Genomic DNA, 25,684 nt, shown 5'->3' with positions numbered 1-25,684 from the left:
TTTGGCAGCAATGTTGTGATACTGCAGTTTTGGTGTCATTGGGATTCAGTGTTTGAAAAACTCTTATGTGTGTTTAATGTGATTACTGTCTCGTATTAGCTATCATTAAAAGCTTATTAGACTGTAATTACACGGTTGTCAACAGGCTTTATGAAGTAAGCTATACAAAGTTATTTGTGCATTGAAATGAGTCCATTGTGCCATGGTTTTGTCTGATGAAATCTCTGACTGAGCAGACAGTATTGTAACTTCCTTAGCTGATTGACACAATGATGTCATTTCACAATGATGTAATGCCTTCTTCATCCCCCCCCCCCCCCCCCCCAACACACACACACACACTTCCTGTGTTGTGTATTGTGTTGTGTGTGTACTGTAGTTCCTACAGGTGACCAGCAGGGACAAACAGAGTGAGATGAGGTCGTCCCGCTCACTTGGAGATCTGAAGGGCTCTCTGCTCAAGGGCTCAGAGAGAGTCCGCAAACACTCCACAGGTGAGTCAGCAGCACACACACACACACACACACACACACACACACACACACACACACACACACACACACACTCACATACATGCCATTCCTCACTCCGCCCTACCATGCACTACTCCCACTCAAATCAAAACGCCATTACACCTCTATCAAAAAGTCATTACACTCCAATTCTATCGCTCCATTTGCTCACATCCGCCTGGGCAGGGTGGAGGAGTGAAGAGAGAGAGAGAGAGGGAGAGATAGAGAGGGGGGAGAGAGAGAGAGAAGGGGAGGGAGAGATAGAGAGGGAGGGGAGAGAGAGAGAAGGGGAGAGAGGGAGGGAGAGAGAGGGGGGGAGAGAGAGAGAAGGGGAGAGGGAGGGGGAGAGAGAGAGGGAGAGAGAGGGGGGGGGTGAAGAGAGAGAGTAGTGACAGGGAGGACAAAAATAACAGTGAGGGAGAGTGAACAGAGAGTTACAGCCCAGGTCTGCTGACGTCAAGGCCTTTTGTCCAGGTGTGAAATCACCTGCAGGTCCTCAAGGGCAGCTTGTCAGTGTTAATGTACAGCACACTGATGCCAAACGCAGTTAGGAATATTAATAACGACACGCTTTATCTCACTGAGCGCATAGGAATGCAAATGGGGGATGTCTGACACGTGTGACAGATATGATACAGACAGGACAAGCAAGGACAAGTACCTACTCTAAAACCAAGTGCTTCTACTAATCTGGAAATACTAGTGTTGGATTCAAAGGCTAGAACTGCTGCAATTATTTTTCTATTAAAATCTATCTGATTATGATTTCGTTGGGGCTGTGTGGTAAAGTAGGAAGCTGTTATCAGTCTGGGCTGAGGCTGAGAGGGATCTGCTCATTGACATGCTATGCACAGTCAGATAAAGCCTCACATTTCAATAGTGTTTTCCTCCGCTTGTTCTGTAACAAAGCGTGAAGGTCTATTGTGTTGTGTGAAATATCAGCCTTCCCACTGACACGTCTAAATCTTTTCAGTTCTGTGAGATGCGGTCATTTCTGAAAGGTCAATGTTTCACTCCACACACACACACACACACATGGTCACACACTCTTCTTGTGACTTTATTATTATTATTTTTTTAAACTAAACATTGTAATCAGTGTGAATATCGCTGTTCCACCTCCACATTGTATTTTAATGTGTCCCAGTGTGCATAGAGAGGAGAGCGATAGAGAGGGGGTGGGTGTGGGGGAGAGAGGGAGACAGTCACAGTGGATGGTTGAGTGGAGATATGATGTGGGCCTGATTGCATTATCATCACTCAGCTGAGCAGAGAGAGAGAAGGTAAGAGAGGCAGGTAGGGAAAGAAAGAGAGAGGCGGAGAGAGAGGGATCTTATATATTTCTCTCCATTCCCCTTCTGTATGGCTCTGTGACTCTTGAGGTCCGAGGTGGCACCATGCTGTTGTCAATGATTTATGTTTGGAATGTCACCATTTAGTTGTTTTTACCGTGAATAACAGTGTGTCATGGTTCTTTCTCTCTGTCCCCCTTTTTTATCACTACCTATCACTCTCTCCCTCCCTTTCCCTCTCTTTCTCTATTCGATCTATCTATACTCTCTTTTCTCCTTACCTCTTCCTGTTGTTCAACCCCCTTCTCTCTCTCTCTCACTCTCATCCTTTCCTTTTCTCCATTCCTCTTTCTCCACTTGTCTCCTTCCCCTATTCTGATCTTGCTTCACTCTCCTTCCTCTTATCTCCACTCTCTCCACCTTCCTTCTCCCCCCCCCCCCGCCCCCCCCCCCCAGGTTCTCTGCACACAGGTCGTACGTCTCCCCCCCCAGGTAGTGTTCCAGAGGAGCAGCAGCAGATTGCACGCCAGGGCTCCTACACCAGCATCCACAGTGAGGGGGAGTTCATACCTGAGATCCTAGACCAGAACGTAAGGCCCTGAGCTCTGCTCTCTCTCTCTCTCTCTCACACACACGCGCGCACACACACACACACACACACACACACACACACACACACACACACACACACACACACACACACACACACACACACACACACACACACACTCTCTCTCTTTATTACCCTCTCTCACCATCTCACATTCTGTCATCCTCTCTCCTACAATCTCTCTTGTTCCATACATCAGATGCTGGAGCCCTTTGTGAGTGCAGACAACTCACTGTCCAGCAGCTGCCAATCAATAGACCAAGCACTGGACAGGTGAGTCATGAGTTTGTGATATAACTGGTTTGTGTGTGTGTGTGTGTGTGTGTGTGCTCACTGTGCTATTCGATTTTGTTTTAAGGGAGTGTCTGTATGGGTGTTCACATTTAGGTCTATTGTGTTGATTAGCCTGTGCTTACACACACACCAAAGTGTATAAACAGAGACAAAGCCCAGTGTAGCTGCCTGCTGCCTCTGAGGAAATGGAATCAGGTCACTTCTAGGCCAACCAGGTAGGCCTCACTGTTACCATGGCGACATAGCCCTTATCTGGATGCCCGGATTCCATCATTATCATAGCTCCGAGAGAAAGAGAGAGAGAGCAAAGGACAAGGGGAGAGGGACCGAGGGCCCCAATTTCCATGTGCAAAAATTGGGGCAAAGTCAGCCATCTTTACCTTAATATTTCTAATAGACACAATGAGAAATAACTCAATGGCGGTTTTGAATACTGCATCTAGCGTTTACATGATTACATGAAAACTCTGATTGAGTAATTACAGTTTTTCCCAAACCATTGTTAAAATTAAGTTACAATAAACTGTTTGTATTCCGAGTTGTATGGTATTTTTTGCTCTGCTCAGCGCTATTTGCTGAATCAAATAAGGGCCCTGAGTGAGTGGGAGAGGGCCTGTCAGAAAGCATGCTTATAGAAACAGGTAGAGTCAGAAGGTGAGTGCTGGAGAGAGAATAACATAGCGAGAGAGAAAGAAAGTGAGAGAAGAGAGAGAGAGAAAGTGAGAGAAGAGAGAGAAAGTGAGAGAAGAGAAAGAGAGGTGGAAACAACGCTACCTGCACAAGCCTTATCTGAGCTCTGGACCCAAGAACAATGGCAGGAAACGAGTGCATGGAACTTTTCCCTGTGAGCGGGCATGCGTAGCCCTTATCCTGGGTCTCGTGCCCCACGCCGTCCTGCGGTCAACAGACACGTCACTCTCCCGGGGGGTCAAGGGTCAGGGCTAGCCACAGACAATCATAGAGAGGGGAGGGGAGGGGAGGGGCGGCAGGGCGACAGTAACACACACAGCTTTAGATGATGGAGTGTCTTGATGGCAATAGAGGTGAACCACTAGAGGCACTGACTCAGTGACTCACTGTTATCAGTGTTTGTTTAGTTTGCCTGACAGACGCCTAAATCCAGCTAGACCTCTCATAAGTGACTTTGTCAGGAGATTGATCATCTATATTCCTAGATGTCAAAGCCGTACTAGTTTGGTACACTGCTGTCAATCCACTGTAACTGTAAGTCTCCTGTGGTCTCGCTCACTAACAACAACAATGACACAGTCATGGATGTCAGTCTTTTAACATGCCTGAACACGCTGAAGGTGATACCGTGTTCTGTACCTTAACAATGAAGGAAATAAAACATCATTTCTATATCAAGGTATCTTTGGGGCATCTGGTACAGCATCAGGCTGACTGGTACAGGAGCTCAGGCAAGACTCTCAGGGTGAAGACAAGGGAATTACAGACTAAAATAGCCAAGTCATTTGTCATCTTTTTTCTCTCTCTCTCTTGTCATTTCAGCCCTCCTTTCTCCCAGAACAACCGGGACAACAATTACCTGAACCTCAACTATGAATACAAAGGTAAGAGATGAGAAACCTGCTGCATTTTTCTTTTGTATCACCATTGTGGTGAAATGTTGTTAATTACATTTCTTTTGTATCACCATTGTGGTGAAATGTTGTTAATTACATTTCTTTTGTATCACCATTGTGGTGAAATGTTGTTAATTACCTTTCTTTTCTTCATATGAGCATTTGAAGCATGTGAGACGACTCTCAATAGCCCTTTGTTGATTAGTTGCCAATATAACTTCACAATGAGAAACCTCAATGACCAGAGGATTTGAATCTGAACTCCCATCTTGATGTATCAGAGAGAATAATATTAGTGTGATTAGAGTATTTGTGAACTATAAAGCAGTCTAGACTAGAGAGGGTAATAGACAGGGGGGGCTGGTAGAGGCAGAAATCGGACAGCGGGCTCATTGTAATGCATGGAATGGAATGAGGAATGGTGTGTTTGATAATAAGCCCGTCTTCTGATTTCTACCTCCACTAGCCTCCCCTTGTAATAGAGTATAACAGAGTGGGAGTAAAGGTGATAATGAATGGTGTTGAATAGTGTTTGAGTGTTAAAGAGAGTCATTCTGGTCTCTGGCTTGAGGAGTTCTCTAGTGATGAAACAGAGGAGGAGGACATAATTATGTGGTGGAACTAAACATCTACCCTCAGCCTTACTCCTGTCTACATTACCCTTAGTCTCCCCCCATCTTTCTCTCTCTCCTCTGCCTACCTCTGTCCTCTCCCCTCTGACTCCCCCTGTGTCCCTCCATGTTCCCCCTCATCCTCCGAGCCTCCCTCTGTCCCTGTGTGTTGTTCTTCCTCTTGAACACAGATCAAATAGAACAGGCTCTCAGATAATGAGATAATAATCCCCCTGAACAGAGGGGAGCCGTTCTGGGAGGAGGAGGATGCACAGCTCTCCCAATCTGTTCAGAAGAGACTGCTCTCCCTCTCTCATTCTCCACTTTCAATATGTCTCTCTGTCTGCATTTCTTTCTTTATACTATTACCCTCACTCTCTGGGACATACGGTGCACTGCACCCAGTATGGGTGCACTCACACACTAATTCAGAATCAGTACACACACACACACACACACACACACACACACACACACACACACAGCATTCACAGAATATTCTTGTTGCACACACACACCAATCAGTCCCATCACACAGACACACACTGACAGGCACACACACACACACACACACACACACACACACACACACACACACACACACACACACACACACACACACACACACACACTCCTCCCTGATCTAAAGCTGTGTGGCCCTTCCTGCTGAGGGCTACATTATTTGTTTACCATTCCCTGTGAGTAGATTTTTCCTCTCCATCCTCCGCTGCCAAACACAGAAAATAACACTGTCTCCCCGGGATACGGCCACAAAAACAGAGCGAGGGGAGGCAGTCATCTGACTAAACAGCTGCTTTCAATTGCATATGGCTCCACAGCTCTGGTCTCTGTGTGTGCAGGGAGTCAGCAAGCGCCTGTGCCAGTGCTGCTCCCCCACCTGCCTTCAGTTACTGCTCTGCTGAGTCCACGGCTAAGGCTAACGCTAGCAGGAATCAGCCTCAGCTCAGTGTGGGGATCTTAGCTGCACTGATTGAATGCTTAAGGAGTCATTCCTTCCTCAAAGTAATCACTGATCCAACATGGCTGGATGAATGAATGTAATGGAATGGAATATTGAACTCTTGCCTGCTTCTATCACACACTGTTAGATCAGGGATTACTCAGAGAGGGAGGCAAGAAGGGAGCGTCTTCTCAGTATTCAAGACCTTACACTGGTGTATTCTAGAAGTCATTATAATAAAGTAGACATGGACTGTACAGTGTTTGCATCATTTCAATTTCAATTTAAAGCATCAATTTAAGTTCTATGCATTACATGCATGTTATTCATTATGATGTTATAGAGTCAGTTTTGGTCTTTGTTGTAGTTGTTGGTCTTGATTAGAAAGCCATTGTAGTACCAGCTCTGACAGCTCTGTCTCACTGCTCCCCCTGCAGGTAGACACGGGAAAGGAGGGACTTTCCCTCGCCAGTTCCACTTGTCCAATCGCAGCAAGGACTATGGTGACGGTAAGAGGCCTGAACAATGCATGCACTATCAAGCAGATGAAGCAAGATAAGTTACCATGATTCTGTTGTGTACACAGAAGCACCACTCCCATATGAGAGAGAAAGGTTTGTTTACAATGTATGCTTGATTTCACTTTTCAACCAGTAGCACAACGGTTTGGTGACTTCTGCTAAAACGATATACTTTTATCTACCCTACTATTATTATGGTTGATTCTACTGTTAATAGCAGTTATGATTTTACACATGTGCTATACCTTTTAGAGTAGTTTATAAGTCCTGGCTAGCTCTCCTAGGCAGCTGTTGGTAGTTGCTTACTCAGAACCTAACCTTGGCTAGCAGTGATTTACGTTTCCCCTGTGTGGCACTCTGACTTGTATAAAAACACAGTGCTGCGCTGCTTCCTGTCTGAGGGGAAGGCCGAGAGGGGAAGTGGAGCGGAATGGAGTGAGAGAGGCACTCTACTCTTGCTGGCCCATAGCCTTGGCCAAGGGCTCTCTCATTGTACAAGTGTGTGTGTTCTTGTAAGTGTGTGGTTTAGGAGGTGAAGTGGGCCCTAAATAGTTTGTTTTAACAGTAATCAACCATAAAGCACATTAGCTTACGTGGTGGTGCAAATAGTGCATTCCATTTCATGTGTTTTTGTGCATGAAAATAAATGGATGTGTGTGTGTGCCTTTAGGTCGTCGGACCTTCCCACGGAGCTTCATGCCTCAGGAGAACCTGTTCCAGCTGGTTCCGTCCAGTCGCACGCGCAGCTACAATGGAGACAACACGCTGCAGTACAGTGACCTGCGCACACTGGGCCGCGCCACCGACAAGAGCTGCCCGCGCAGCGCCCCTAAGTGTGAGTGCCACCCCCCGCTAAAGACCACCCATGTTCAGGAAAGAATAGTAACAAATGGTTTATTACTGCAATGCCATTCTGGTCGATGGGATTGAGAATATCCAGTGTGCTGTTGGGAGAACAAAATAAGACCCACTGGAGAGAATAGGCGAAGAATCTATGTTCACTGCCTCCTACTGTTGATAAGGTACCCCAGCATGCCAGTGTTTAGTATGTTCCAGTCACAGTGACCTAGTAAGCCTTCTCACTGTCTCACTAATCACATCCATGCCCAGTGAGGAGTGGAGGGTGGCGTCGGCTGGGAATTGAGTTAGGATGAGACATGCATAGCTCAGCTGTCTGGCTGTGGTTTGTCTACCAACCGCCCCGTGTCTCTCTCCCACATACACATACACACACGTACACACACGTACACACGTACACAGACACGCACACACACACACACACACACACACACACACACACACACACACACACACGACTGGTAATTAATTCCAATCAAACTCGTCCAACAGTGCTTCCAGGAATGCCCTAATATAGAGATGGTAGAGTGAGAGAGTTTGTACTCTACGGAGCTTTATGTTGAGTTGAACATTGGTGGTTTTGACTCCTTGTCAACTGTCTCTATTCTGAATGGTCCTGTAAATGTTAACACAGTGTTTTAAGTTGAAAAGTGTGGACTGGAATGTGGTTTGACTCTCTGTTGCTTGGGTTTTCCCCTGTTAATAGTTTAATCTGAAAGGGGTCTGTCTGGTGGGGATTAAATAGGACCTGTGGTAGTTTAGACGTCTGGTCTTGGTGAAGTTTGTGAGTGAGTCGGGTCTCGTGGTGGGTTTTGACGTCTCTTCTAGTAGAGGTGTTTGTTTAAGTCAGGATATCACAGTGGTTTTAAGTGTATAGTGTGGGTTCAGTAAAAAAGTCAGTTAAAGCCTCATGATGTTTTTTGACGTGTGGTGTTTTCTCCCCGTAGCCCCGCGGGCACCGGTTAACTGGCGGCAGGGGAAGCTCCTGGGGCGTGGAGCGTTTGGGGAGGTCTACCTGTGCTATGACGCCGACACGGGCCGCGAGTTGGCCGCCAAACAGGTGCCCTTTGACCCTGACTGTAAGGAGACAAGCAAGGTAAGTGAAAGGGATGAGAGAGGTGATTAATGTTTTGAAGAAGTTTTGAGAATTAGCAACAAAGTTATGACAACAACAACGACAATGATACAAAGTTATTGCAGTTCAGGTCGGTTTGCCCTGATGGGGGGTTGTGGTTAGGGTTGCGGCATAGTAGTTGTGGGTCAGGTTGGGTGAGGGTTGTACCTGAGCAGGACTCTTACTCTTCCTTACTCCTTTTAATTCTCTCTCTCTCCCTCCCTCCTCTGTAGGAGGTGAATGCTCTGGAGTGTGAGATCCAGCTGCTGAAGAACCTTCATCATGAGCGGATCGTACAGTACTACGGCTGCCAGCGCGACCTGGAGCTGAGGAAACTCACCATCTTTGTGGAGTTTATGCCTGGGGTATGTGTGGAGTGACTTATCTACTTTTGTGTCGACTTGATATTATGTAGCACACAACCTTTCCATATAATCTTATCAGTCTTTATTGTGCTAATGTTTTCCTTATGTAGGTTGTAAAATATGTCAAAACCTTTTGTACTTGACAAGTGTATAAAGTGTATTAGTATATCATCCTATGATGGTCCATGCTTCACTGAGTTGCCATGCCAAGATCAGCAGACTTTAATTCACTTTTATGCCTAAATGATTACATTTATCATCTGAACATTGACTGAAATGTAATAAAAGGCCTTTCCTTTTTGATCACATGTATAGAACCTTTTCCTTCTAACAAGCCTAGCATTACAGCGTTATACAGACATTTAATAAGCGAAAATAAGTCAACTCAGTACACGCCCCAGATGCTAAAAACAATGCAGAAAGTCACCAGCCCTGAAAAACATGTCCACAGTCATCCTTGTCGACAGAATGGCACAATTTATGAGGTCATTTTCTTCGTAAATGAGTGTCTTAACAAGCTGCAGTTGCCGAGGGCCCGTATCCTCTGGCCTGTTTTTAATATTCCTCGGGCTGTTTTTGAGACCGTGTTGAGTGTCTTAGTCACACATTGTCTGGAAATTGGAAATGTTTATATTTCGCTGAGGTTTGCTGGCAGAGGGGAGTGGTGGTGGTCAGGGTCCCTGGCCAAGTCTGTGTTCCAGTGTGTGGCTGAGGCCAGGCCCTGGCTCCACCGCTGGGGCCAGTCGATAAGGCCACAGGGCCTGGAGGTGTGCCCAGGGGGGGCCACACTGAGAGTCAGCCAGTAATTGAGCTCTTCTTACCGAAAGTATTAAAGTGTGAGGAGAGAAGTGGGACAGGGAAGGGGCCCTCTTTTGTTTTCACGGCAAGGGCCCAAGTGTGCGTCACAGGTGTTACTGGATCAGGTCTTTGCGGAGGCCTAGTTTCCTTGCGAGGAGGTGAAAACAGGAAACGAAGGGAAATGCAGCCTGTTGAAGGTGTTTGGAGTTGAAAATGGAAGAAACACTGCAGGCGCATTGAGGGTATTTTTAAGTATTCTGTTTTGAAATTTAAAACTGTACTAAAACCGAAAAACATCCTCTTGAAGCATAAACGTCCCTAATGTAAAACAGAACACTTTTCCTGAAAAACAGACAAACATCCATTGGTGCAAAGTTTTCTTTACGACCACAGGTGTTTCACGTATATTGTTCTCTATAATGATTGTCTTATTTATTCTACAATTCACCATTAGTAGAGGTTCATGGTAGGTCTCTTGTGGTGGAGCACATGCTCCATGACTTGTCTGACGTGTGGGTTTCTATTCTCTCTGTCCCAGGGCTCCATAAAGGACCAGCTGAAGGCCTATGGAGCTCTGACGGAGAAGGTGACACGCAGGTATACCAGACAGATCCTCCAAGGGGTCTTCTACCTGCACAGCAACATGATTGTCCACAGAGACATCAAAGGTAACTCAACCACCAGTCAAACTATACACCTGAAATTAAAGTGATTTTCCTTCATAGCTCCAAAGTGTGATCTGTATTTGGGCTTTAACCGATATTTATATTTATATTTATTATTTAAATAATATTATTATTTTTAATTATTTTTATCCTATTATGTTATGTCTAGTTTTATTACATTGTGTAATGTTAATCTGCACAGAAATGGCCAAAGAGAGATGGAATCAGACACCAGGTCAGATACTGGTAATCAAACAGAACCTTCAGTAAACTTGTATCATCATTTACATTTACATGCACTTACATTGGGTTTCCATGTCAGTAAATCACTCCAGTGCCCTGTAGCCTTGTATGTTTTCTGGCAGCTTGGCGCATAGTAGATTTGATACTGTATTATGACCAAATCAAATGTATACTGTAGACATTGCAATGTATTGTTTTGAAGGGTATCTCCTTAGAGCAAGAGTGAAGGGTATGTGTCATTTAGACAACAGCATGCCATGGGTTCAGGTTTGCCATGTCAAACCACTCCAACATCAATATAATCACCTCATTGCCTTTAGTTGGCTTGTTTTCCACAGGAGGAGGGATCTGATTGTGTATCTAATTGCTCACTCTGTTTTTTGTTTTATTCTATTTTGTTATTACAACTCACATTTAGAGACTACCATGTATTCATTTGTTTGGCATTCAGAGAAAGGTTACCTCATTTAGTTGTTCATGTCTAAGAAAGTGGCTGGAAAATGAGATGCTATTCTAAGCTCAAAATTTCCTCTACAATATTATTACTAGCTTGTTTGAACTCCTATTGAAATGTACAGCACTAAAATTATTCAACACTGGATGAAATGGCTTTGGTTTGGCTGCCCATAACATCAGACGACACTCTGCCTGGCCACAGACAGCGAGAGGGAAATGTACTGTCTGGAGGGGAAACGACCCTGATGATAGAAGACTTCTCAGACCACAGTCTCTCTGTGTGATTTTCCACTTAGAAAGGCCTTTTTTCTGTAATGTATAGTGCTAGAAACATCCCACAACACAACACAACGTCTGTACACACTAAGCCTCCTGTCCACAAATAGTATTTGGACAGTCTTAGAGTTGGTTCCATGACGTCAAACTGCCTGCTCTCCGTGTATATGATAGGAGATGAATGAGATTCCACGAGGAGCCAAAACAAATCCAAAATACAGTTAATGTGATTTATAGGAGAGGATGAGTGGCTCTCATGTTCCCACAACAAATGGAGGGGCTTCTCTCCACTGGAAACAGGAGGGGGAAGTGAGAAAGAAGGAGTTCCTTTACTCCCGGTCCAGACTTTCTCTCTCTCTCTCTCTCTCTCTCTCTCTCTCTCTCTCTCTCTCTCTCTCTCTCTCTTGCTTGCTAGCTCGCTTGCTGTCTCTCTCCAGAGTGAGTGGCTGGTGTGCATTAGTCACTGCTTAAACAACCATAGAACCCGGAGACAAGAGTTAAACCCGACTATGCTACTCTTACGGAAAAACACTGGGAATGGAGGGGAGGGGATGGGGACATTTCTATCATAACAGTGTCCACTTTTGTTCCATATGACATATAATGGTCAAGTGTTTGTTTATTTGAGAAATAGATATTCAGAGCTAGAATGCTGTCAGTGTAACAGGTGGAAAAGTTAGCATGGTACTTGTACTGTATGGTCCACGTGCTGGAGACATTTATAATGTTTTCATTGTCCCTCATGCTTTCAGGAACTCACATCCCTTTTGTTCTGCAGGTGCTAACATACTGAGGGACTCCTCTGGGAATGTGAAGCTGGGAGACTTTGGGGCCAGCAAACGTATCCAGACCATCTGCATGTCCGGCACAGGGATCAAGTCTGTCACTGGCACCCCCTACTGGATGAGCCCAGAGGTCATCAATGGAGAAGGATATGGACGGAAAGCTGATGTTTGGTAAGAATATAGGTTTTAGGCAGGGGAGGCTGGTGGAGGCAAAAATGGGAAGACGGGCTCATTGTAATGCATGGAATGAAATGAGGAATGGTATCAAACACATAAATGTGAAATAGCAAGAATGCCAGTGTGTATGAGTTTTTTCCTTTTCTAAGAATCTACCACATGCCACTAACATACTCATTTTCAAATACAATTTTTCTGTCAAATTCAATTTGTCTTTGTGTTGTCTTTTGTCTATTAGGAGTGTTGCTTGTACTGTAGTTGAAATGCTGACCCAGAAACCCCCGTGGGCTGAATATGAGGCCATGGCGGCCATCTTTAAGATCGCCACACAGCCCACCAAGCCGAATCTTCCTGAGAGCGTGTCTGAAGCAGGCAGGGACTTCCTGCGGCAGGTGTTTGTGGAGGAGAAGTGGCGCCCCACAGCTGAGAGCCTCCTTAGCCACCCCTTCGTCAAGGGCTGCTTCTGAGACCACTAGGACCACTCTGCCACCAAGGCCTCCACGGCCCCAGTGCCTCCCCTCCACTCCAGGCCTGGCCCCAGGGCTAATCACACTCACTCCAGGCCTCCAGGGCCCAATACCACTCCACCCTACCCCATCGACAATCAACAGCCTTGCTAGGCCATGAGCCCCAGCCTCCCTCACCAGCCAACTCACCCAGTCCAGAGCTGTCATTAGGGGAGTCTAGACTGGCCACTCACAGACCTCCATGCTCTGCTCTCCCAAGCATCACATTTAATGTGTGTTCCTCAATGGAGGGATAACAAACACTTAGCAAGAGTGAGGTTGTTGCTCTATTCCTTGGAGGAGAAGCGACCAAGTGCCAGCAGAAAGACTAGAGAGGAAGAGCGTTGGTGCTAGACAGAGTGTCTGGCAGTGTGGTCCAGGTCTCCCTCCTCTTACACTCCTCTACTGCCACAGAGTGAAGTGTCAAGGAGTGGTTTGACACTTGCCTCCTATTTCTGCTGTTCGTTGAGTTAAAGTTGATCACAATTGTCAGTACTGTAAGTTACTCATTTGAGGCCCTTGTTATCTACGAGTAATATTCTAAAGGTGATCGTAAACTATTTTTATATGACAGAGACCAACACATGCAAAGTCACTCTAACCGTGGAGGTCCGTATTTTAACCTGAAATATGTCAATGTAGTTTTGTCTGAATTGCCAACGCCTTACAATGAGATATTGTAAAAGTTTTTGTATGTTTTAAGATTAAAATCCAGAGAGGCTTGCCCTACTCCTACATACATCGTGTAGCACTCTCACCCCCCATTTGGAAGGAGCCCATAACTGTAAACCATAGCACTTTTGTATCATACATTTAATGGGTGCCACCATGCAGGATAATCAAATGAAAAAAAAGAAGATATTTTTTATATTTGACATTTTTACAATTTCATAATGAGAGAATGTGGTGTATTCTAATGTTTGGAGAAAAATACCAAACTTTTGTATTGTAGTGAAAGGTTTGTTCATGTGTATAAGCAATACTACAATGCAGACAGGGAGGGCTAGTCTGTTCAGATCCTTACTTGTGCCATGTCTAGTTTTATTACAGGGTGTAATGTTAATCTGCACAGAAATGGCCAAAGAGAGATGGAATCAGACACCAGGTCAGATACTGGTAATCAAACAGAACCTTCAGTAAACTTGTATCATCATTTACATTTACATGCACTTACATTGGGTTTCCATGTCAGTAAATCACTCCAGTGCCCTCAAGCCTTGTATGTTTTCTGGCAGCTTGGCGCATAGTAGATTTGATACTGTATTATGACCAAATCAAATGTATACTGTAGACATTGCAATGTATTGTTTTGAAGGGTATCTCCTTAGAGCAAGATTGAAGGGTATGTGTCATTTAGACAACAGCATTCCATGGGTTCAAGTATGCCATATCAAACCACTCCAACATCAATATAATCACCTCATTGCCTTGAGTTGGCTTGTTTTCCACAGGAGGAGGGATCTGATTGTGTATCTAACTGCTCACTCTGTTTCTATCTGGGACAAGGAGGCAGAACAAAATCTAAAGTGCTGGATTTGAAAAAGGGGGTAAAAATAAGCTTCGTCAGTGCTGATGAGCTACAAAACACTGGCACTAAGGAAAGTAATGAACAAACGTTTAGATAATTCACCCTGGTCAGTGCCTTATCTGATTAAGCTTTTCAGCGAACAAAAACGTTCACCGGTATGTGGAAAGCCTCAAAATAGGGGTGAATTGTGCATTCCAATGTATCCCCAAAATAATGGGGTTAATGCTGTGTAGTGGAGAGCACATGGGCTTTGCTAAAGTTCTCCTTTTATATAAAAAAAGATTGTAATGTAAATACATATTGTACTGCACTTTTATATGAAATTACATTTCATTATATACAAATTCTGTTTAGATAACCATGATATAGAGATTGTACGTTGATCCACCTGGATTGTCGTATCTTTGAGGACTGAGGAGCAGTAAGTGGTTGTTACTGGATGGGATTTCGATTGGGGCATAGAACAGAATTCTTTTTGCCTTGATGACAAAGCCTGAGAAACATCAAACATGTATCCTGTAATTGATATTTTGTACATTTAAGTTAATAAATCAAATGTTTAAGACCACAGTGTCTCTGTTTTAGTTATGTCATGTCAACTTAATTGATGGTCAATTACAAAGTAATTGGAGTTCACTGTGTAAAACTGATTTTCATCTCAGGATTTGCTATTTCTCTCCTTTATTGCACCCTCTCCACAAATAGTGATCTATGTTTACATGACTAGGGAGTTGTACTTCCTATCAATCCTATACCAAAAGCACGCACAAGTTGATCCAAATAATATAACTGTACTAGATGCCTTATGGAATCATAACCAGGATTCCGTTCTCTTCACCTCTTCATTAGCCCATATTCAAATTTGTACAGCATTTGTTGTTCCATTTTAAGTTACTTATGTTCCACTCAGTTTTATGAGGCAACAGACTACTTGAATATGTTCAACACAAGTAAAACACTCGAGGTGCCTAACTGGGACTACTGCCCAAGAAATGTTAATTACAGTATCACTTTGCCCGTGTTACAAAAGACACCGTTTTGTAACAGCTCAGATACACCGCTTGCCAGAGAAGTGAGCCAGGCTCGGCCAGCGTGCTGGTTGTGTAAATTAGCAGGCAGCAGCGGCTACATAACAAAACTGCACTGGGAGAGAAGCGGCACGGTGATCGATAGCCGGCTGGACACATATTTTTATTTATGTGCTTTATTTTAGAACGATAGGCATACTATTTAGATATGTCTACGTCACGCACAATCATATGTTTACTAAGAAACTACTTACGGCTCCACGACAATGAGGTAAATGTAAATTATGTGTGCAATGGGTTAGTCGAGCAACAAGGGATGGGATAGAAATGGGATCCTTGGGACGACCCTATACACTCCTATTTGTTTTCAGTTTGAGCTTTAGTGATAACCTGTGCAGCAGTTCTCAAGACTTAATAGTCTCCAATGTATCACTTATTTTAGAAATGTAAAATTATATTCCCTTAACATTCAAATAACTGTCACTTACAGAAGTGGTTACAAGTAAGCCTATTTGCTAAATGTTGAACTGCAAACCTATTAGCCGCAATGGGATGGATTCGGCGTTTTGACATTCCGGAAGTGAACCTCAAAACAAGTTTATTGACAGATTGCCAGGTAATTAACTGTGTGCTCCAGCCCTATTGAATTCTTGTCACTTTTGCACGCAGATCTTCCACTGGGCTCAGAGGAATACTAAACACATTCTCCACTCTACTGTATTGACCCCCGGCATTACCTGGGCACTGTTAACTACAACCTGCCCAAGACTGGCCCATTCCACCTGCGCTTCTTACTGGACAGTGTCAAGGACCTCAGAGCCACCCTGCTCAAGAAGGGCAGGTGAGCTGAGCTGATCTATAAGCTACCCAAGCATTCAGACTGCCATAGGTTCACAGGGTCTTGGGTATTGTGTTGTGGCAGTGCTATGTGCCTCACAGTGATTTGTCTATCACACTGAACACATAGGTGTGCTGTAATTACTGTACCGTACCAAGCTATGGAGCCAGTCCATGCACACTGCACATATTACATTGCTCATGCTACCAGAACTAGCAGCCTCTGATTGAGGTTACTGGCCTCAGCTCTCCAGGTCTGCATTATTCAGTTTTAATAACACTGGGTCAGGACACATCTGCGTCTATACAATTCATGTTCACATTAGCAGAACTATTCCCATAATTCAGTCTGGTCAGCAAGGGGGAAATGAGCAGCCACCTTCCCAGGATGCAGCTTGCCTGCATCGGTGTTAACTGCGGCCACTGTGTGTGTGCGTGCCTTTGTGACTTCAACCCCACAGTACCCTCTTGGTAAGACAGGGAAAGCCAGAGGAGGTGGTCGGTGACCTCATCAAGCAATGCTGTGGCCTTCCATGAAGAGGTTTGTGAAATAGCGCCTCTTTTTCCTTTCACCACTCTAATCTTAATATCTATCCATCACTCAATCATCTCAGTGTGTGGACTTCCCTTCGTTTTCTCATTGTTCATCTCTCCTGGACTGTAGGTGGCACCTGAGGACCAGAAGGTGGAGAAGGGATTGAGAGATGTGTGCTCCCAGATGAAGGTCAAAGTTCACACCTGCTGGGGGTCCACGCTGTACCACCAAGACAACCTCCCATTCCACCACATATCCAGGTGAGAGAGGGGCAGCTCCCAAGAGACTAGGCTGTTCAGGCTGCTTCTGCCTGGAAGTTCACTATCTTGTGCAAGTCATGCACCTTTTCAATGTGCACATTTAACAGAGAAGCACAAGGCTTCCTTAAAATATACAGCACGGTACAGATAACTGTTGAAGGCTATATTTTCTCGTTGGTGAGGCATGAGATATGCCATGTAACCCTCCTTCCTGGTCTCTGTTAGGCTGCCTGATGTGTACACCCAGTTCAGGAAGGTAGCGGAGGCCCAGGGCAGGGTGAGGCCTGTGCTCCCAACCCCGGACCAGCTGAAGCCTCTCCCTCCTGGGCTGGAGGAAGGACCCATCCCCACCCCCGAAGACCTGGAGCAAACAGGTGAGAGGCAATACACTGAATATCAGGAATGTAACAAAACTGGTTATGCTTGTTATATCAACATGCAAAAAGCACAATAATCAAACTGTAGTCACAAAACCTTTTGAATACATTGGAATTTATTACATACACATCTTCTCACATAGATCCAGAGTTGTATCCAGTAAAATCCTAATTTGATGATTAATAATTTCTCTATGTAGCTGGTAACCCTCAATAGCTACAGATTGAGCTATCTGTTATAGATCTGATGCTGTTATATCTTCCTGTTTTTGTGGCTGCAGAGCCTGCTACTCACCCTCGCACAGCCTTCACATGTAGCGGAGGAGAGAACCAGGCCCTGGGCAGGCTACAGCACTGCTTCTGGGATACTGTGAGTATATGCTCCCTAGACAAGTATACTGTCTCCTCTCAATAGTTTATCTTTCTAGCTACAGTATGTTGCAGTCACCTGTTTTATGTTAATGTTGTAATGCTGTCATTGTGTGATATGTTGGCTGATAAAAGAGTTGTTTCTTACCCATGTTATGTTAATACATTTCTTTTTATTTGTCTGCTTAGGATGCCGTTGCCATCTACAAGGAGACTCGGAATGGCCTGATCGGAGTGGAATATTGCACCAAGTTTGCGCCATGGTAAGTTTGCGCCATGGTAAGTTTGCGCCATGGTAAGTTTGCGCCATGGTAAGTTTGCGCCATGGTAAGTTTCCATGGTAAGTTTGCGCCATGGTAAGTTTGCGCCATGGTAAGTTTCCATGGTAAGTTTGCGCCATGGTAAGTTTCCATGGTAAGTGACATTTGTTTAATTGTCCCCAGCGCTTGTAGTCTTCACCTCCATTTACTGTAATTAACAATGGAATCTGAAAGTGCTGCTTTACCTTGATAACATTTCCTTTTGCTTTTGCAAGCTCTGATAAAGGGAGTTGCAATAGTGTTTTTATTTCCATGATCTCTAATAGTGTTATTCTGGTCTCCTGCAGGCTGGCAATCGGTTGCATTTCCCCCAGGTATATTTACGAACAGATAAAGAAATATGAAAGTGAGAGAACAGCCAATCAGAGCACTTACTGGTGAGTTAATGCAAATGAATATTCTATCATATGCATGACTGTTAGACACAACATTACTTAGTCTTCAACGTACATTGCAGTGATCTTGCTTGCAGGGTGGTTGATTATGGTAATTTCACTGTATTTCTGATAACTAGACTAGTGATGATTTGGTTGTGTGTTTAAATTGGGCATTAGTGACCGTTGTTTTCTATGTTTTTCTGCAGGGTGATATTTGAACTGCTCTGGAGAGATTATTACAAGTTTGTAGGTGCCAAATTTGGAGACAGACTTTTTGATATCAAAGGTAAGGTCAGGAAAAGTTGTTAAAATATTTTTAAGGTAATTAAGGTAATTGAATATTAAGGTAATTGAATATTTTAATCGATATGTTTTGTATTTATAGGTCTTCAAGAAAAGTATATTCCTTGGAAGAAGGACATGAATCTTTTCAATGCATGGAAAGGTCAGCAGACATATACATTTTTAAAAATCTGTTGTCATTACTTTTGCACTAGTATGCATGAATTGATTAACTCTAGGTACTGTAGCTCTACAACGCTGACAGCATTCAGCAGCAGCATATGTGAAAGTTGCTCCGCATGTGTGCATGTGTCGATGGAGTAATGGATGAAGGAAGGTTAAATCAAAATGTGCTAACTAATTCATCCTATATCATAGAGTGCCGCACAGGGGTGCCATTCGTGGATGCCAACATGAGCTTGCCCTGACTGGGTTCACGTCCAATAGGGGGCGCCAGAATGTAGCAAGCTTCCTCACCAAAGACCTGGGCCTGGACTGGAGGATGGGGACTGAGTGGTTTGAGTACCTCCTTGTAAGGCTCACTTAGAATTCCACTGGCGGAGATCAGTGTCATAGATTGATCATCTATATTGGACATTTTGAAATTAGTTTATCTTCATTTGCTGTTTCACATCTTAACATGTGTCTTTTTTTTTTCTTTCTTTTTTTTAGATCGACCATGACGTGAGCAGTAACTATGGCAACTGGCTCACCAGTGCTGGTATAGGAAATGACCCCTGAGAAAACAGGAAGTTCAACATGATAAAACAAGGGCTTGACTTACGACGATAATGTAAGTTTGAATCTGGCCAACAAGCATGCTAAAAACCATAGACTTGTCCCTCTTGTTCCCCCTTTTTAAAGTGAATACAAGAGATTAGATCAGCATTATCCATAATACAGAACTGGTATGTTTATATTCCATGAGATTCTTTATTATTGTAGTATAGTTTACTCTTGATAACTGACAGTGTGCACTAAACCTGAGAATGCATCAATCAGTATCCAGGGCAAATAAAAAGCGCGTAACTGAAGGGGGAAAGCTGTACTTGTTCGAGGTGCACTTATCTGTAGTATATCTGTATTAAACAATTTCCCAAAAGGTTGCTGTTAACTTGAGCTATTTTTAGATTAATTATTATGATTATGAATATGTAATAATGGTGAATGTCTCCCTTCCTCTCTCCTCAGGGAGACTATGTGAGGCAGTGGGTCCCAGAGCTGCAGGGGATCCAGGGAGGGGATGTCCACACTCCCTGGACCCTCAGCAGTACCTCCCTGTCACAGGCTAAGGTGTCCCTCAATGGACATACCCCTCCCCCATCATCAGGGCTGGAGAGTGTTTGAGGAACTTCATGTGTCTGTTCATGCTTTCTTTTGAGTACTTGAATTTTGAGAGATCTATTTTTATATCTGAGCTCTGAGTACACATGAAGCGGGAGGACACAAATTGCATAGCTTTAGGATACGTTTCAAACTGTTCACTAATAACTGAAGTTCTATGACCTGGAAGTTATTGTTCAGAGAGGTTTTTGCCCCCACAAGTTCATTTAGAATTTAAGCAGGTGCTGAGTGCTGTTGTGTGGATGGAGTAAGGGGGCTGTATAGTGATGTAGATGTGTGTGAATAAAAAGCTGTTCTCCAAGTAACTTTTGTCTCAAAATACTGTGCAATATGTGAATGTTTTATAATGCAATTTCTTTTAATTTCATTTGATCTTTTTATACCTGTGTAATAGCAGGAATGGGATATTATTAATATGTTACACAAAACTCCATCTTTTTACAGTATGACTTTTTATGATTTAATGGTTCAAAATAAACAGGTTCTCACAGTTTCACTCATATTCAAAGAAGAAGGAAGTGGAAATCCCCTTTGTTGCTGCTGCCAGTACATGTTTACTAGAAAAGGGAAGAGAATCAATTCCACTATAGCACACGTCTGTATAAAGTACTTTTCATGGATTTGTATGGATTTAAAATAAAAAATAAAAAAAACTGGTGTAGATGAATAACTAATCTAGTTTGAGCTCATTTTGACTAATGTCCCATGATGGTGAAAAGTTGTATCATGTAATTTCTCATTTATTGTCTTTGCATTAGTGGGAAGCACTTTGTGAGTGGCAGGGCAAAGGGAAATGCTTGTTGCCCTGGAAGTTACATGACATTCAGCACGTCCCTTTGCACGTCCCTGCGTAGATGCCAAATAGTGTTTTTATCATGTAAAATACAATTTTGGCCCCTCCTCTGTGTGACGCAGTCTATAGCCTCATCATTTCCTCATTTTTGTCAATTTCTTTCTCCCCATTTGAGCGCTCACATTCAGTACTCAACATGAACAACTTTTCATAACAATCCAAAGTATTAGTATTTTCCAATGCTTTGTAAAAGTTTGACTGATCTATATTGGATGGATTCAACGACCTGAAAAACTTCATAACTGATATAAAGTTAAGTGGATACGCGGTTGTGGGTGAATATGTCTGCCACTTGTGAGTCAAGTTTGGACTGGTGTAACATTCCACTGATTGCACTGAATATGAACGTGAGAAAAAAGCTGGGACTGTTTTTAAATCCGAAAAATATTGTCGCCGCGGACTGGATGTCTGTCGCAGAGATCATGGGCTTTTCATATTTAGAAATAAAAAATTATGAGGATTCTGGAAATCCCACTCTAAAAATTCTGGAGGACTGGCAATCACGATGTCCAGAAGCGAAAGTTGGGAAGTTATTATCAATTCTGGAGGAGGCCGACAGAAAAGATATTGTGGAAGATCCCGAGATTCGACATTTGATTGGTAGGTACCCTTGAAGTGATAACTGATAACTATTTAGACTGACGTCATCAAATGTAATCAATTTTAAATAAATTATTAATTTGAAGAGATTGAGATGTACACGTCAAAAAAAATGTAAAAGACTTTTTAAATATATTAAGTGTGATAATGAGTAACGTTTTATGAGATGGTGATATATGACAATAAGTTACAATGATACTTGTGTGTGCATGCACAGAGAGGGACGTCAAGAAGTACCTGATGAAGCAGAGGGAGCCCCCAGTTCAGGTACCTGTAGTGGACAGCTGTGAACCCCAGACTCAGGAGAAGTTAGGCATCACCCTGGATGATGACCCTGAAGGTCAATATTAGCCCTACTTCTACTGTACAAAACAGACACAGTATTCATCCTGTAAATGTAAAGTCCTGCACTAAACTTACAAGTATAGTAAACCATGTCAAGTCATGCAAAATTACTGGTTATCCTGCACCACCAGAATGAACCAATATGATTGAAATCTTGTTGTTGAGTTCCTGATCCTCTGTCCTGATGCAGGGGGCGTGCCTGAGTTGTTTGACGCCTTCATCTGCTACTGCCAGAGTGACTTCCACTTTGTCCATGAGATGATCCAGCAGCTGGAGCAGAGCCACCACAAGCTGAAGCTTTGTGTGTTTGACCGTGATGTTCTCCCAGGCAGCTGTGTGTGGACCATTACTAGCGAACTCATCGAGATGAGGCGAGTTGCAATGTGGGAGATGAGGCCTTGCCTCTTTTGGAGGGCAATCAATGGCAGTTTAAATTGGTCCACCTCATGTTTGCATGTTATTGCCTTTATTAATATCCTTTGGAAAATGTCTTCCCTCAGCGGTAATACAAATGAATCCATTCGCAATGCAATAATGATTTAATGCTGATTTCAACTGTTGCTACATTATAAATGGGGCCTACTACAGCAATTGCTTTTAAAACATCTATTTCTTGACGGGTTTGTTCTCATGCCGGCAAAAATCTAGATGTAAGAGGATGGTGGTGGTGATCTCTGATGACTACCTGAACAGTGATGACTGTGACTTCCAAACCAAGTTTGCTCTCAGCCTCAGCCCTGGTAAGGCTACACACCTCACTTTGATAAACTGTCTGTCACTAAGGCACTTCCCAAAAGAACACTTTACATACAAAGACAGAATCTCTACTTTGACCGATAGTAATTGTTTGATTTCAAATCCAAACTGTTAGAGCTAAAAGAAGACAAAATGCGTCCTCTTTCCAATACTTATGGAGGGCACTATACGTACACTAGAGGACTTTTTTGTTTGTAAAACACTGATGTTTCACTTTTGAAAGTGGTATTGGTGCTTCGCTTATTTGCTGATCCAGGTCTTTTACGGATACTGCATATTAATGAGGGGTTTTGTGTATAACAGTATTAAGTAGAACCACCTTTGCTCTGCAGGTGTTTTTAGATCTTGTTTAGATTTATCTCAGTAGATGTTTCCTGTAAACTTGATATTTCCTGTTGTATATGTTTTTTTATCCTTTTGCTCATCAAATCATATTAGGTAATTCAAGTCTCATACTTAATACTTCACAGGGGCTAAACGCAAACGCCTGATTCCTGTGGTGTACAAACCTATGACGAAGCCTTTCCCCAGCATCCTGCGCTTCCTGACAGTGTGTGACTATACCCGGCCCTGCACACAGTCCTGGTTCTGGGGACGGCTAGCCAAGGCACTATCCCTGCCATGATTGGATGGTCCAGTGTACAGACTCAACCAGCCCAACATCAGGAGATACAGTAACCTCTGCTCTGCTATGGTGGTGATTTGATGAATAAGACTCATAGTGTGGTAGTATTGTTTACATTTCACAGATAACGTAGTTAGTTATGTGGAACTGTTTCTGTACTGTACATATTGCTTTAAATACTGTAAGATTGGGCTGAAGGGATTTTTTCATAGCATGAGCACATACTTTCCCAGGTCAGGTACTCACATAATAAATTAGAGCTTGAAGGCTATTAGCCATTCCTGATGGAATGGGGATTGAAGACGTTCATGGATGGTATTGTGTTTGTAAACTCCTTCGCTCACATTGATTATCATCAGTTGCCTTTTCTTAGGAAACACAAAATCTGACCACGATACATCAGATAAAAAGATTGTGATGCTCAAAGTGCATAATGTAAGTGTTCTTAATGTCCTCAGTGGACATGGCTTGTGTACTTCATGCTAGTGCAAATGCCATTTTAGTGCTAATTTTGTTTCTGTTATATAGGATATGATATCTAGGTTGCATCTGTTTGCATTTATGTTTGCAGATTTACAGTTACTTAGTTGTTTGTATGTGGAACAATCTCACTGAGATGGAGTGAATTTGTGCATACAATTCATCATGTAAACCAACTTCCCACGATGTGACACCTCATCTCTACCTTCTCTTGTCAACCAGCTTTCACCTCAGATTAAGTTGTGTCTTAGAAATGTGGTTTATGGAGCGCTTAGTGGCGTAGCACACTAATGTGCTTACCACGTAATCTCAAGGTTTCTGGTTCGATTCCGACCCTCGACCTATCTTGCATGTCATCCCTTCTCTCTCTCTCTCATATCCTTCCTGTCAATCTCTACTGTCTCTGTCCCAATAAAAAAAGCAGAAATGCCCTAAAAACATATTTAAAAAAAAAAAAAAATGTGATTTGTCTCTTTGCCCTTGCAGTAAACAAAGACAAAATGACTCACCCACCATATCAGCTTAGTCTGATCTTCTTTCTTTAGAGGTGAAGCACTTAGTTTTGTTCTTTTTTGCCCTCTTTGGCCACACTGAAAATCTGAATATGTAAATATTCTACGTTTTCTAATAGCAGCAAATAAACATATCCTTGTAAACAAACAAAATGGAAAACACTGCAGGTAAGTAAAGACCAGTGTTCAACCTCTACACCAGATTTGAAAAAGCACTTTGTTTGGACGAACACAGCGCTGTTCACTGAACGTTCTGTATCATGTGATCCCATTCCTTAATCGCTACTGATTTACCATGGCTGTTTTACACTATTTTAAAGCTCAAATCTACATAGTTGACCTTGAACATTAATTTACTTTTTTACTAAACCAATGCATTTTTAGCATGTGTAGTCATGATTTATATTGTGTACTTCACAACCAATACATTAATGCAGCTACATTTACAATGTTCTAAACAATATTATAAAGGACATTCCCAACAAGTGAGAAACTGACTGTCTCTGTTACTTAACATTAATGCTCATGCATACTGTAACTGTGATGATTCACACTAGGCCCTTTTGGTCTCTCTCTTGAAAGTACTGCATGTATATTTACATAAACAAATAAGTTGCTGTCTCAGTTAAAAAAATGTTAATCCAGATGATGACTCTTGGCTGTTAGTTCTCATTATGGTTTTTATTAAAATCTCACCGTTATGCAGGATCAATTAGGCCTAAGCAAGAGCCTTGTCTTGCCCCTACAGCCCAGAACCAATTATAAGTTATCGGTTTAAAAGCTTTGTTGGCCTCCTCTCACAATAACAGTCCACCAGCTACTCCTTGTTGTCAGGCTTAAAGCAGGATGCCTTGCAAAACATCCAAGTTCAAAGTTCAAAGGCTTAAGACCCTGAGGTGCAGGAAGGACTGACATTCAATCCATTTTGACAAATGTTCTGTTTATATCATATTTTGGAATTGTACTATCTCCTACCAATATGTCTCTATGTTCCCTCCCTCTCTCATGGTAAAATAAGCAATCTTATTTTCCTCAACAATTGAATATTGGGCCAACCTAAGCAGTGCCCTAAGCAGTACACTCTGAGCACTTCTGCTGGAGCACATGTGTGTACATGTGTTTCCTTTGGACATAGTAGTCCATAGGCAAACACAAGTCTCCCTTCATTGGTCGAAATTCGCAATACCACTTTGAACCACAGTGTGACAGCAAATCCCCAAATTCCTAGTCCTTAGTTAGACAATTGAGTTAGACCTATGACCGTACTGTACACTGACCAACCACACACACACACACACACACATACACACACACACACACACACACATACATAAACACACACACACACACACACACAGAGACACACACACACACACACACACACACACACACACACACACACACACACACACAAGGCTAATGGTAGAGGATTAGGGACCTGTTATGGTGAAAGTGCAGTATAAGTAGGTAAAAATCAACGCTATACCCCACTTTCTGGCCCAAACTGTAGATCTGACAATTGGATAGACATAAGAGACAAATAGCCTAAGGCAATCTTTCCACCTTGCCCCTTTGATAGACTATGCAGAATTGTTTAAATATTCTTGCTGATACCTGTCCAATACA

At 43.0% G+C, this 25,684-nt stretch overlaps 3 protein-coding genes across 4 annotated transcripts in view; all 3 read left to right on the top strand.

Moving 5' to 3' along the window:
- map3k22 (mitogen-activated protein kinase kinase kinase 22) overlaps positions 1-14,726 on the top strand; it is a 36,989-nt gene extending 22,263 nt beyond the window's left edge. For both annotated transcript variants that reach the window (XM_083672592.1, XM_083672591.1), the window contains exons 8-18: positions 380-494; positions 2,261-2,394; positions 2,614-2,687; positions 4,221-4,282; positions 6,304-6,375; positions 7,058-7,222; positions 8,193-8,341; positions 8,593-8,724; positions 10,061-10,190; positions 11,941-12,118; positions 12,363-14,726. In XM_083672592.1, the coding sequence (XP_083528718.1) occupies positions 380-494; positions 2,261-2,394; positions 2,614-2,687; positions 4,221-4,282; positions 6,304-6,375; positions 7,058-7,222; positions 8,193-8,341; positions 8,593-8,724; positions 10,061-10,190; positions 11,941-12,118; positions 12,363-12,591 (1,440 nt within the window). In that variant the 3' untranslated portion in view covers positions 12,592-14,726. The remainder of the gene's footprint in view (positions 1-379; positions 495-2,260; positions 2,395-2,613; positions 2,688-4,220; positions 4,283-6,303; positions 6,376-7,057; positions 7,223-8,192; positions 8,342-8,592; positions 8,725-10,060; positions 10,191-11,940; positions 12,119-12,362) is intronic.
- Positions 14,727-15,394: 668 nt separating this feature from the next.
- Positions 15,395-19,967, top strand: cry-dash (cryptochrome DASH; the record flags this gene model as incomplete). Its single annotated transcript, XM_083683976.1, is given in 19 exon segments — positions 15,395-15,457; positions 15,856-15,889; positions 15,892-16,027; positions 16,485-16,541; positions 16,543-16,564; positions 16,688-16,818; positions 17,044-17,192; positions 17,477-17,565; positions 17,754-17,827; positions 18,172-18,261; positions 18,468-18,547; positions 18,647-18,706; positions 18,922-18,954; positions 18,957-19,075; positions 19,216-19,281; positions 19,285-19,323; positions 19,325-19,336; positions 19,735-19,846; positions 19,849-19,967. Coding segments are annotated over 19 exon segments (1,485 nt in total).
- Positions 19,968-20,851: 884 nt separating this feature from the next.
- On the top strand, positions 20,852-24,492 carry myd88 (MYD88 innate immune signal transduction adaptor). The gene is made up of 5 exons (XM_083672649.1): positions 20,852-21,340; positions 21,558-21,680; positions 21,876-22,056; positions 22,334-22,425; positions 22,912-24,492. The coding sequence occupies exons 1-5, from the start codon at positions 21,022-21,024 to the stop codon at positions 23,064-23,066; spliced, it is 870 nt and encodes a 289-aa protein (XP_083528775.1). The 5' UTR covers positions 20,852-21,021; the 3' UTR covers positions 23,067-24,492.
- Positions 24,493-25,684: the final 1,192 nt, after the last annotated feature.

Source organism: Argentina silus, assembly GCF_951799395.1.
Source record: "Argentina silus genome assembly, chromosome: 1".
NCBI lineage: Eukaryota > Metazoa > Chordata > Actinopteri > Argentiniformes > Argentinidae > Argentina > Argentina silus.
The sequence above is the reverse complement of the archived record's forward strand: the minus strand, read 5'-3'. Positions and strand labels throughout refer to the sequence as shown.